The 13,581-nt window shown below is 36.1% G+C and overlaps 1 protein-coding gene across 2 annotated transcripts in view; it reads left to right on the plus strand.

The window, feature by feature from the left end:
- The window catches only part of USP34 (ubiquitin specific peptidase 34), a 317,435-nt gene that overhangs the window by 117,971 nt on the left and 185,883 nt on the right, over positions 1-13,581 (plus strand). The window contains exons 6-8 of one of the 2 annotated variants that reach the window (XM_036750464.1): positions 509-576; positions 3,235-3,427; positions 4,269-4,330. In XM_036750464.1, coding sequence (XP_036606359.1) covers positions 509-576; positions 3,235-3,427; positions 4,269-4,330 — 323 coding nt within the window. Of the gene's footprint in view, positions 1-508; positions 577-3,234; positions 3,428-4,268; positions 4,331-13,581 lie in introns of those variants that run through there. The other variant, XM_036750465.1, reaches the window with a different exon arrangement.

The raw sequence follows: 13,581 nt of genomic DNA on the forward strand, positions 1-13,581 counted from the left end.
ACCAAGATTGTGAGCCAGTGGAGTTTTTGAATGGGCTTTCCTTATGTGTGAAATATATGTGTTGCCTACCAAAAAAAAATCACAGCTAGTTGTTTTGCAAAATAGTAAGTTTTTAAAGCAAAGAACTACTCTGCATGTAGTATTATCATGTATCCTTTAAAATGAGGGATATAAAGAGGGATGGTATAAGAGCTCTCTGGTGGAGAAACTCCCACTTTCACTGAGGCTTGATCACTTGCTTTGCTGTATACTGTCTTCTAGAACACTGAGTGGTTAAATGATTTGTCCTCAGCCATACTGCACATAGATATTTTCACATACATGTTATATGTGGTGTGTGTTCTCTACTATACCATGTTGCCTCCCGTATTCTGTAAAATATAGAGTTCAAATATGCTTTTTGTAGGAGTGGCAAGATACCAAACCGTATTGGTTTTATATGATTGTTTGCTTTTAATCATTATTATGTGTTTGTATAGAAAGTAATATCCTTTTATTTTTCTTATAGATTAGAATATGGCTGCATATACCTGCTGTCATGCAGCATATTATTCCATTTAGGACCTATGTTATCAGGTAAGTTTTTGTTTTTGAGTAACAAAATATATTGATTTAATTTAATATTTGTATTGCGTTATATGAATGGTTACGTTTATTACCTAAGAGCTAGAAAGTTCTCAATTTTTTTGGAGTTATGGGCTCAGATTATATCATCATTTCTGTGTTGCCTTTGTTGCTAAGTTTTCTTAACATTATCTTTAGGACCTCTTTTAGGAACTTTTTTTCCTAATGGAAAGTCAGTTTTTTTTTTTGTATTGAAGTCTTTTAGAGGAGATAGCTTGTATTAGATGCTATGTCCTGCAGAAAATGAGTAGATTTAGAGATGGAATAGGCCTTAGTTGTCTAGTTTAGTCTCCTAATTTTAGAGATGAGGAAAATGAGATTCCAAAGTTTGGCTTGGGGCTTACTCAAGGTCATATCTAATCATTAAGCACCAGTATTGAATTGAATTCGAATTCTTTGTCTCCCAGATTTTTTGAGCCATAGTAGCTTGTAGCGTTGTGGGGGAATCCTTCTTGCCTATGCATCTGGTATCCCAGCTTTGCCACATTTCTCTTAGCTTTATTAATTGTTCATTTATTTCCTTTGATACATAATAGTAAGCTCATCAGGCCCATTGTGAAAACAGCTGTCTCAGGCTGGTGCTAGAACCAGAACTATTAGATAATATGCAACTGAACTGCCAACTATCCTGGGTACTAAATATTACTTAGCTGCTCTTCACACCAGATGAACTTCTAGGTTGCTATAAATTCAAGGAGCCAGATTTTGCCAGTACAGTAGCTCTGCTAGCAACTGTGTGTTTTGACCTCTCTCTATTAGTACCTCAGTTTTTAATATCTAAAATCACAGAATCAAAGTAGATGTCTTTAGCAACTTTAAAACTCTATGATCTATATTCTTTAACTGTTTACTTTAACTTTAGTAAACATTGACTTAAAGATAAGTCCTAGCAGTTGGCCTGAGGTACATAGAGGTTAAGTTACCAGCTTAGGGCCACCTAGATTTTTCCTCCTTGGCTCCAGTTGACTAAGAATGTAATTACAAAGAAGTGTCAGAGGTGCAATTTACACTGCCTTTCTGCTTTCATATCCCACACTTTATCCACCATACTCCCGCTTCCTCCATGCTCAATTCATTCTCCCTAGATAGTGGTTTCTCTGTCTAGAGCTAATGGCTTGAGTCAATCACTTAAGCTTTTTGGGCCTCCATTTTCTATTTGAAATATGAGGTTTTGTACTTAATAGTATTTTCAACAACCATTTCTTAGTCTGTCTCTAAATGTTATGGTCCTGTGACAGCTTGGTACTCAGTTATTCTCTGATAATTTTCTTAGTTTTGCTTCCCAATATGCTCTTTTTTTTTTTTTTTTTTTTTTTTTTGCTTAATCAAATAATTTGGGGGTGAGGGGGAAGAAAAGAGCTCATCTATTTACATTTTTTTTGTCCTTTCGTCAGGTAGAAATTTACTTTAAACCTTCCTTAAATATTACAACCAGTTGACAAAATCCATATAAATTTCTAAACCACTTATTAAAACATAAAGCTTACGTTTTATTAGTTTGGAAAAGCAAAAGGGTGAGGGTGAGGTGAGTGTTTTGTCCTCCTTCCCATACAGATGTTGAATGCAACTTTTTTTCACTTAGAGATGATGATCCTTTGATTATTTCATGATTTTCATCTCTGGCTCTTATAGACTAGGAATGTAAATTTTAAGTGTAGTCATTTTAGCAAAATTATACTATAATAAAATAATAAAGATTTTGGAGCTTGTTGTTATCATATTGCTATTAGGAATTCCTCCTCTCTTCAAGCATCAGCATTGTACAAAACAGCAACATGTATGAAATTCTTAATCCATGTGTTTTTTTAAAAATCAGGGAAAAAGAAAGATTAACTCATTCATTATGAAAGTGCACATGTTTTACACTGGGAAATCTATAGGTTAAATTGGTCTATTCCAAGAGTGGGGAACCTGGGGCCTCAAGGCCACATGTGACCTTCAAGGTCCTTGGGTGTGGCTTTTTTGACTGAGTCCAAGTTTTACAGAACATATCCTTTTATTAAGGGGATTTCTTCTGCGAAGTTTGGATTCAATCAAAGGGCCAAACTTGAGGACCTAGAGGTCCACATGTGGCCTCAAGGCCCCAGGTTCCCCACCTCTGGATTCTATTGTTATATTCCCAAGTTGTTACCTCTGCTGGTGGGGGGGGGGTAGGGTGGGGCGGGGGTGGGTGGGATGGGAGGGTTATCAGTTTAAAGAAATTACTACATCTCAGCTTAATGTTGAATTCTTATGTAAGATTGCTCTTTCATTCCTTTTTGCTTATTAATATCATCATGAAAAGATATTTTTGGAATGTGTACCATTTGTAGATTTTCATTATTTACTTAGACTTTGGTTATAAATCTGTTTTTTTGGTTTGATTCCCTCCACCTCCCCCTGCCATTCCGACCACCACCCTTCCTCGCCCCAACTTTCCCCTAACATTACTTGCATGACATGTATAAGGTATTTATGTTTGTTTATTAAATTAATTCGAAGGACTTTGGTTTTTTAGGAAGTATATAGAATTTTTCTTTTTGAATATTTTGAAGATTGAAGTAGAAAGGAGTTAATCTACCTAGCTGCCTTTTTGGAGTTTCTTTTTATCTTTCTTTCTAATTATTTCAGGTATTTATGCAAACTTTCTGACCAGGACTTAAGACAGAGTGCTGCTAGAAACATGGCTGATTTAATGTGGAGCACAGTGAAAGAACCATTGGATACAGCCTTATGCTTTGATAAAGAAAGCCTTGATCTTGCATTTAAATACTTTATGTCACCCACATTGACAATGAGGTTGGCTGGACTAAGTCAAATAACAGTAAGTTGCATGTGTTTTTTAGTAATTTGTTTTGGATAAATTTTGGTTTGTGTAGGTTAGAAATTATTGAAATTCACTCAATTCTTTTTGTTACCTTTTAAAATTATTCTGGTTTATTTACTGTTTTTATTTGCTGTAATTATTTTGTTACTGAGTGGAACACAAGTAAATACAAAGTAAACAAGTAAACACAAAGTAAATACATTAAATATATCCAATTGACTTATAAGAATACTATATCTAAGCCGTCATAGATGTGATTCATTTAGTTCTGTTATGTTTTTTCCCTAGAGAATTCCCACTACAAGATTTGTGGTGGACTAAAATAGTCATGAAAATTTCGAGTTTTTTTCCTTGAAAAGTGTTTTCATCTATTACCTTGGCTTTTTTACTGATAAGTTACTGTTAAGTTCCTTTTAAAAACATTGGAGAGGTTGTAAAGAATTTTCAGAGGGTTTTTCAAATGAAACTCATTAAACAGCTTTGGGTTTTGAATTTTCTTAGTAGATGTTAGTTTTTTAAAAAAAACAATATTGGCAGCATTTCTGAATTTATTTTTTATATAAGTTGTTGATAAATTAAGAATAAAATATTATTGAAAATTTTATTTTTTTTCCAGTGTTTCTATTGGTTTCTCATATTTTTCCAATGACATAATCAATGAAATTGTAGTTCTTAGGACACTTGCATGTGTATATACCTGTTTTATTTTTAATAATGTTATTGTTACTTTACTTTCCCAAATGTTAACATTGCTTAATTTCTTATCCCTACTAATCAGTGAGGTAGGAAGATATTCTCAGTTGCATTTTGAAGTAATGTTTCTTTTTTCTGATCACAGAATCAGCTTCACACCTTCAATGACGTGTGCAATAATGAATCATTAGTTTCAGACACAGAAACGTAAGTAAAAATATTATTTTGAGTACTTTTGCGCAGATGCATTATAGTCAGAGACAAGTCTCCGTATATTGTCTTTTGTGGGTATAGATCTTTCAGTGATGACAATTGTTTTAAGGCTTCATAGCATATTTTAAAGTGGAAATCCTTCAACTCAATTAATATTTCTTAAACAATATTTTATTTTCCCCCCCAATTACATATAAAACTTTTTAAAACATTTTTTTAAAAATTGAATTCCAAATTCTCTCCCTTTCTCTACTGCCCTCCTTCCTGAGATGGTGAGCAGTCTGATATAGTTTATACATGTGTAATCATGTAAAATATTTCCATATTAGTCATTTTGCGAAGAAGACTTGAACAAGAAAGAAAGTGAGAAGTAGCCTGCTTCAGTCTGTGTTCAGACAACATTAGTTCTTTTTTTGGAGTTGGATGGGGTGTTTTATCCTGAGTCCTGTGGGATTGTCTTGGATCATTGTATTGCTGAGAATAGTCAAGTCATTCACAGTTCTTCATCATGCAATATTTTTGTTACTATGTACAAAATCGTCCTGGTACTGCTCGCTTTACTTTGTGTCAGTTCATGTAAGTTTTTCCAGGTTTTTTTGAAATCAATCCTGCTCGTCCTTTCTTATAGTACAGGAATATTTTGTCACAATCGTGTACCTCAACTTGTTTATCCATTGCCCAGTTGATGGACATCTCTTTGATTTTTAATTCCTAGTCAGCACAGAAAGTTACTATAAATATTTTTGTATACATAGGTACTCTTGTCCCCACCTATGCTCTTTCCCCCACCACCTGGTCCTCCTCCCCCCCTTTAAAAAAAATCTCATTGGTATACATACCTAGCCATGGATGAACGGGTATGCACAATTTTATAGCCCTTTGGGCATAATTCCTAATTGCCCTGCAGATGGTTAGATCAGTACACAACTTTACCAATAGTGCATTAGTGTACAGTTTCTTCATATCCCCTCCTACATTTATCATTTTCTTTTTTTTAATCATATTACGTAATCTCATAGGTATGTACCTATCAGATTAGTTATCTATCAGAGTTGTTAATTTTCTGTTCTCTAATCAATAGTGATTTAGAGCATTTTTTCACATGACTATAGATAGCTTTGGTTTCTTTGATTTCTTTGTCTGAAAACTGCCTGTTCATATACTTTGACCATTTATCATCTGGAGATTGGCTTGTATTCTTATAAATTTGACTCAGTTCTCTATATATTTGTTAAATGAGGCCTTTATCAGAGATACTTACTGTAAAATGTTTTTTCTAGTTCTCTGCAAAGTAATTACAAGATGCTTATATTAGTTGTATTCATTCTGTATATAGTCTTGGAAATAATTTATTAAAAGTGGGTTTCCAGAAGATGGTGGCTGGTAAGCAGGAACTAGTGTGAGCTCCGTACCGAGTCCCTCCAAAAACCTATAAAAAATGGCGCTAAACCAATTCTAGAGTGGCAGAACCCACAAAACAGCAGAGGGAAGCAGGGCTCCAGCCCAGGACAGCCTGGATGGTCTCTGGGTGAGGTCTATCCCACTGGGAGCTGGGAGCTGGGAACCGAGTGGAGCAGAGTCCAGCGTGGGCGGTGTGGACCATCCAGGCCAGAAGCCGGGTGGAGGGGGCCCTAGCGCCCTGAATCAGTGAGCTGCGGTAGTTACCAGACTCCCTAACCCACAAACACCAAAGACTGCGGAGAAGGTTAGGGGGAAAAGCTGCGGGAGTAGAAAGAGTTCCAGGTTCGGCTTCCAGCCCCAGGGGCAGCGGAGGTGGGGCAGCTACAGCTGTTGTTACTTCTGGCTCCAGGCCCACCTGGTGGGAGGAATTAAGTGGCGGATCAGAGCAGGAGTGCATGGCCTGCTGAAAATCTAAGCCCAGTCCGGGTTGGGGGTTGGGTAAGGAGCAGTGCTGGTGTGGCAGAGCTGGCACCTTCCCCCCCCAAACGTGGAACATAGAACTCTCTAGTCTACAAGCAGTCATACCCCGCTGAAAAACTCAAAGGTCAAGTTAGTTGGCTGGGAATATGGCCAGGCAGCGAAAACGCACCAAGATTCAGTCTCAGACTTTGCATTCTTTCTTTGCTGACAAGACCAAAACATACAGCCTAAAGAAGTCAATAAAGTGCAAGAGCGTACACCAACAGCCTCCAAGAAAAACATGAACTGGTCCCAGGCCATGGAAGAGCTCAAAAAGGATTTGGAAAAGCAAGTTAGAGAAGTAGAGGAAAAATTGGGAAGAGAAATGAGAAGGATGCGAGAAAACCATGAAAAACAAGTCAATGACTTGCTAAAGGAGATCCAAAAAAATACTGAAAAATACACTGAAGAAAACAACACCTTAAAAAACAGACTAACTCAAATGGCAAAAGAGCTCCAAAAAGCCAAATGAAGAGAAGAATGCCTTGAAAGGCAGAATTAGCCAAATGGAAAAGGAGGTCAAAAGACCACTGAAGACAATACTACTTTAAAAATTAGATAGGAGCAAGTGGAAGTTAGTGATTTTATGAGAAATCAAGATATTATAAAACAGAACCAAATGAATGAAAAAATGGAAGACAATGTGAAATATCTCATTGGAAAAACCACTGACCTGGAAAATAGATCCAGGAGAGATAATTTAAAAATTATTGGACTACCTGAAAGCCATGATCAAAAAAAGAGCCTAGATATCATCTTTCAAGAAATTATCAAGGAGAACTGCCCTGATATTCTGGAACCACAGGGCAAAATAGAAATTGAAAGAATCCACCAATCGCCTCCTCAAATAGATCCTAAAAAGAAATCTCCAAGGAACATTGTCTCCAAATTCCAGAGCTCCCAGATCAAGGAGAAAATAACTGCAAGCAGCCAGAAAGAAACAATTTGAGTATTGTGGAAACACAATCAGAATAACCCAAGATCTGGCAGCCTCTACATTAAGAGATCAAAGGGCTTGGAATACGATATTCCGGAGGTCAATGGAGCTAGGATTAAAACCTAGAATCACCTACCCAGCAAAACTGAGTATCATGCTCCAAGGCAAAATATGGACTTTCAATAAAATAGAGGACTTTCAAGCTTTCTCAGTGAAAAGACCAGAGCTGAATAGAAAATTTGACTTTCAAACACAAGAATCAAGAGAAGCATGAAAAGGTAATCAAGAAAAAGAACAAGAAAAAGAAATTGCAGGGGACTTAATAAGTTGAACAGTTTTGTTTACATTCCTACATGGAAAGATGATGGGTATGATTCATGAGACCTCAGTATTAGGGTAGCTGAAGGGAATATGCATATATATATATATATGCTTATATATGTATACATGAGTGTGTATGTATGTATATATGTATGTGTGTATATATATATTTATATATATATATATATATATAGAGAGAGAAAGAGAGAGAGAGAGAGAGAGAGAGAGAGAGTGAGAGCAGGGACAGGGTGAGTTGAAGATGAAGGGAAGATATCTAAAAGAAATAAAATCAAATTAAGAGAACAGAGAGGAACATACTGAGAGGGGGAGATAAGGAGAGATAGAATGGGATGGATTATCTCCCATAAAGGTGGCAAGAGGAAGCAGTTCTGTGGGAGGAGGGGAGAGGGCGGATGAGGGGGGAATGAGTGAACATTGCTCTCATCAGATTTGGCCTAAGGAGGGAATACCATACATACCCAATTGGGAATCTTACCCCACACGAAAGAAGAGGGAAGAAGATAAAAAAAAAATGGGGGGGATGATGCAGATGGGGGTGGAGGTAGTCAAAAACAAACACTTTCGAAAGGGGACAGGGTCAAGGGAGAAAATTCAATAAAGGGGGATGGGTTGGGAAGGAGCAAAATATAGTTAGTCTTTCACAACATGAGTATTGTGGATGTGGCCTATGTTGAATTGCTTGACTTCTTAGGGAGGGTGGGTGGGAAGGGAAGAGGGGAGAGAATTTGGAACTCAAAGTTTTAAAAACAGATGTTCAAAAACAAACAAAAATGTTTTTGCATGCAACAAGAAAATAAGATACACAGGCAGTGGGGCATAAAAATTTATCTTGCCCTACAAGAAAGGAAGGGAAAAGGGGATGGGAGGGGAGTGGGGTGACAGAGGGGAGCGCTGACTGGGGAACAGGGCAACCAGAATATATGCCATCTTGGAGGGGGCGGAGGGTAAAAATGGGGAGAAAATGTGTAATCCAAACTTTTGTGAAAATCAATGCTGAAAACTAAATATGTTAAATAAATTTAAAAAAAAATAAAATAAATAAAAAAAAGTGCATTTCCAGGAAAAGATTATACCCTTCCTAGTTTGTACTTTCAACCTTATTTCTAAACTGTTGTATAAATCCACATGTAGGTACATAGACTTTTCATACTTTTTTTCTCTTTTCCCTTATTAATTCAGCTGCTAGTGTAGTATTATAGATAAGCATTCAACCCATGTCAATTTTTCCTGAAAGAAATAGCAAGGAGTGATGTTTTTAGATACCAAGGAATTCCGTTTCTTTATTTCTAGAATGAGGACATGATTATTGTAAAGAATGAACAATTAAATAAGGATTAAAATAATAAAATATTTTGAACTTTTAAATATATTAATATCTTACTCATTTATTAGCCCAGTTCACAAAATGTTTAAGAAGGGAGAATTATATGGTAGATACTTTGTAATCAACAAATAAAATATTTAAAACGAAAAAAAGAACACCCTCTGTTTGTTTAAAGTTGGTCCTTGTTTTGAGACACAGATTTTGGGATAGGAATTGCAGGGAGACTGAGATGGTTAGTTTCTGCATAGCAGGGAATCATTATGGTTTTTCCTTCACGAGTTTGAGTTTAATCATTATCTGTCCTCCATTCAACTACCAAAGTGTTGTTGTTAAAGTACAAGCCTGACCATTGCACTCCCTTGCTCAGTGAACTCTGTTGGTTCCCTATTACTTCTAGAATCAAATACACATTCTTTTTGAAATCTTTGAAACCTTTGACTACCTGACTGCAACCTTATGTTTCCAGCCTTTTATATTACTAACTTTCACTCAATCATCTACTCAGTTGCCTGGCTATTTCCTACATACACATACTATCTCTTGTCTCTGTGCCCTTTTGTTTTGGCTGTCCCCTTCTTAATATAATGCACTCCTTACTTACCTAATAAAATCTCTACCTTCCTTTAAAACTGAGCATGAATGTTTCTGCATGAAGCCTTTCCTTATCCCTCTAGATGTTACTTTATTATATTATATGAGATTTGTTCATATTTATTTTGTATTTCACATAGACTTATGTGAATATACCGTCTCCCTTGTATGGATCATAAGCTCCTTAAGAGCAGGGATTGTTTGTTCACTTTTTTCTTTGTATCACAACACAGTATAATACCTGGTATTCAGTAGACATTTAACAAATGCTTATTGGTTGACTGATTATTTGACACCTTGAATTGAGAGAGTTGTGTACTGGGAGAGGATACTATAGGTATTTATTTCCTGGACTTTGGTATTTGAAATTTTGTGTGTATGGAAGGATGCAGAAACCTAAAATTTTCCAACTTGAGAAGTTAAAAATATACTGCATATTGTGTAGTATCTAAGATTGTGGGGAAAGAAGTTCCCTTTTCTAGGGTGGGAGTGGCAGAAAGGAATATCAAATTCAAACTTAGTAAATATTATTGCAGTATCCTCATGTTTACAACTCATATGATGAACTTAATATTTAATGTTACAATTAAAACCATTTATGTAAAAGAAACTTACTAAAATGACACATCAGTTCAATTGCCTCCTGGTAGAAACTGTTAACTTGATATTATGTGATTAATTGACATGTAAGGATATTTTATTTCATATGTTTGTCTTTAAAAACTTACAGTGGTCTCATTTTTATTATTGTTTAATCTGCAGCTTTATAAATTTCTTTCCCCTCTTTCCATAGTTTCTTTTATTCATTAATGATTCTTGTCTTTTTAAACTGATTAAAGAACCTTTAGGTTGTTTCGTTTCTTAAGTTTAAACCAGTGTCAGTGGTCTTAGGGGTAGCTAGGTGGCTCAGTCTATAGAGCAATAGCTTGGAATCAGGAAGTCTCATCTTTATGAGTTAAAAAAAAATCAGCCTCAGACACTTTAATAGCTATGTGACCCTGGGCAAGTCGTTTACCCTGTTTGTCTCAGTTCTTCATCTGTAACATGAGTTGGAGAAGGAAATGGCAAACCAATATCTTTGCCAAGAACACCCTAATGAGGTCACAGAGAGTTAGAACGGACTGAAAGAACCCAACAACAATATCATATAAGAAATAGAATGCTTGACTAGGGAGCAGAAAATTCCAGGTTTGAATCCTTCTTCAGATACTTACTTGATATGTGACTCCAGACGATTTGATTAATCTCAGCCTTATTTTCCTCAACTGTTAAATGGGGACAGTAATAGTACCTTTCTTATAGTGTTATTGTGAGGATCAAATAATAATGACAATAAGTATAAATAGAAAACATTTATAATAGTGCTTAAGTCCATAAAGCACTTTACATATATTATTTCATTTGATCCTTGTCTAGGAGATAGAAGCTATTACTGTCCCCATTGTACAGGTGAGTAAAGAAGCAGAGTACATAACTCCAGTTTGCCACTTTGCTGTATATAACATGTGGTAAATTATATAAAGTATATATAAAAATTATAGCTAATTTTTAAAAATGGCCAAATTTTCTTACCCATCTCTCCCCTCCTCACCCCAAGGCAGTGTGCATTTTAATCTCCCCCCTCCCCCCAATTTGCCCTCCCTTCTATCACCCATACTCCCCAACTCCTCCTCTTATTGCCTTCCCTTCAAATTTCCTGTAGGGCAAGATAGATTTCTATACCCCATAGTTACAGATATTTTGGCGGATTTTCTTGGGCCATACCTTAAAGCTGTTAGCCTGAGTTGTTAAGTGACTTAATCTACAATTGGAAACTTTGGTTTTCTAAGGTTAACTCTTTGGTTTTGTGCTTCATTACCTCTCCATGGGCTGCTTGTTTGTTTTACTTGTTGTGGTATTTTTTTGTTTGTTTGTTTTCTTTGCAGCTTAGCTACTTGTAAAGAATAGGAATGAATATACACATATTTGTCTTTTGTTAGAAAGAGAATCCTTTGTTCCAATTTGAAATAATTTCGATACTTCGTTTTCTGAGTTTCTTTTCCATTCCAAGGAGATTTTGGGGGAAGAAGGGACAATCATTTCCATCATCTCATACAGTTAATATCCTTTCATGATTGGAGATTCTTCCTGTGTCAAGGAAATCGAACAAATGACTATGGACAAAATATACATGTTATATCAAAAAAAGTTGCTAAAAAAGTTGTTACTTGGAAAGTTCTCATTATGAGTCACTACAGGAGTTTCATGTTAAACTATAAAAGAAATTACAAAGGCTTCTAAAGAGAAAATGGAAATTATTTTCTGAATCTTCATTATAGGAACAGTTGACTGATATTGTAGAATTAAGTACATCAATAATGATGGATCTTTTATCCTTTGACCTTTTTGGGACATTTTTTCTTGTAATAAGATTTTATAGAAGAGCTACACAGTCAATTCTAGCAAATTTCTCATCTCTAAGGAAAGGAGATAGGACCTACTTTGCTTTTTTGATGAAGTCTTTGTTAACCTTTAGGGACAGTCTGGCCTGCAGGAACTGAAGGAGAGGCTTTTTGGCTCTTTTCCTCTTGTTATCTCAGTTTTCACTGAGGACCTTTTAAGCTAAATATATTCTTTTCCCCCTCCATCAGTGAAGGCAGGTAATTTGCAGTCCTAGGGAAAGGTCTTTTAAGTTCTGGCTGACTTTCAGTTTTAGCAGTTATATAGTGTGAACAGTAATTAAAAATTATATTATAGAGCATTAGCAGTAACATGACATCTAAGTTCTATTTCTTTAAATGAATCATTCAAAAAACATTTATTGAGCATTTGCTCTCTACTGGGTTCTGTGCTAGATGCTAAGGATAAAGAAACAAAAATCAAAAATGTGAATCCATCCTTAGTCTTAAAGATCTTAAATTATTTCTGGAGAAATAGTATGTATACATATGCCTAATAACAAAACACATACAAAATAAGTACAGTGCAGTAGTTCTCATAATAAAGTTGTCAAAATTATATAAAATTATAGTAGAAAGATATATAAATATTCAGTTTTATGTCAAATAACATTAATCTATTAGGAACTGGTGATTAAGCTTTAACGCTAAACATAGATGTCTCTGAACTGAAACTGATTGTAAGAACTAATAATATTGTGAAGATAGAGGAATAAGATAAGAAATACTGAGCTCTCCTAAATTCTCCCACAAAGTAAAACAATGCCTCAAAGTGAACTTCAAGTGGCAGAAATAATTAAAAATCAGATACATCAGTTGTCCTCCTAAAACAACTTGGGAGGACCTCTGCGAAGCCTGGACCTAGACCTCCAGGCCATTAGATTTGGTCCCAGGATAGTGCAAATACCTCCAGGTACTCATCTCAATCAGCGAACAACAAGGGGAAGGGGGTAGCTCTGTTGGGCTGCAGCCTCTTTTCAAGAACTTTCACTTAAAGGAATCCAGTGGACAGAGGTGAGAAAGGAGTGTATTCTAGGCTTGGAGGACTGCCACAGCAAATTCCTGGAGTTAGAAAAGTGTTGTTAATGGACTAGCAAGGAGACTAGTGTCACTAGAAGAGTAAATGGCAGGGAGTAAATTGTAAGAACATTGGAAAGGAAGAAGAGAGGTGGGTTACTAAAGGCTTTGAACACCAAACAGGGTATTTTACATTTGATAGGAAGCCACTGGAATTTATTAAGTAGGGGAGTGATTTAATTAGATGTGTCCTTTAAGAAAATCACAGTGAATGAATGGAGAATGGTTTACGCTATTGCAGTTGTCCAAGTACTGGTTGTTGAGCACCTGTACTTGAGTAGTGGTAGTTTCAGAGGAAAAAAGGGGATGTGTTGGAGACATGTTGCACAGGTAGAATTAGCTGGCCTTCACGAAAGTTTGGATACAGGGAGGTGGGGGTGGGGATGGAGTGAGATGGTGAGGAATCCAGGCCATTGTCTTTGGTAACTAAAAGGTCCTTGCTTACTTTGGAGAGGACAGTTTCAAGGAAATGATAAGGTTGGAAGCCTGATTGTAAGTAGTTAATTAGAAAGAGAGGAGTGAAAGTGGAAACACTTAATATTAGAAGGCATTTTCTAGGAGTTTGGCTGCAAGGGGCAGAAGAGATGAAGGATGATAGTTAGCCTGGTTGGACAAA

This window comes from Trichosurus vulpecula, chromosome 3, assembly GCF_011100635.1.
Source record: "Trichosurus vulpecula isolate mTriVul1 chromosome 3, mTriVul1.pri, whole genome shotgun sequence".
In the NCBI taxonomy this organism is placed as follows: Eukaryota; Metazoa; Chordata; class Mammalia; order Diprotodontia; family Phalangeridae; genus Trichosurus; species Trichosurus vulpecula.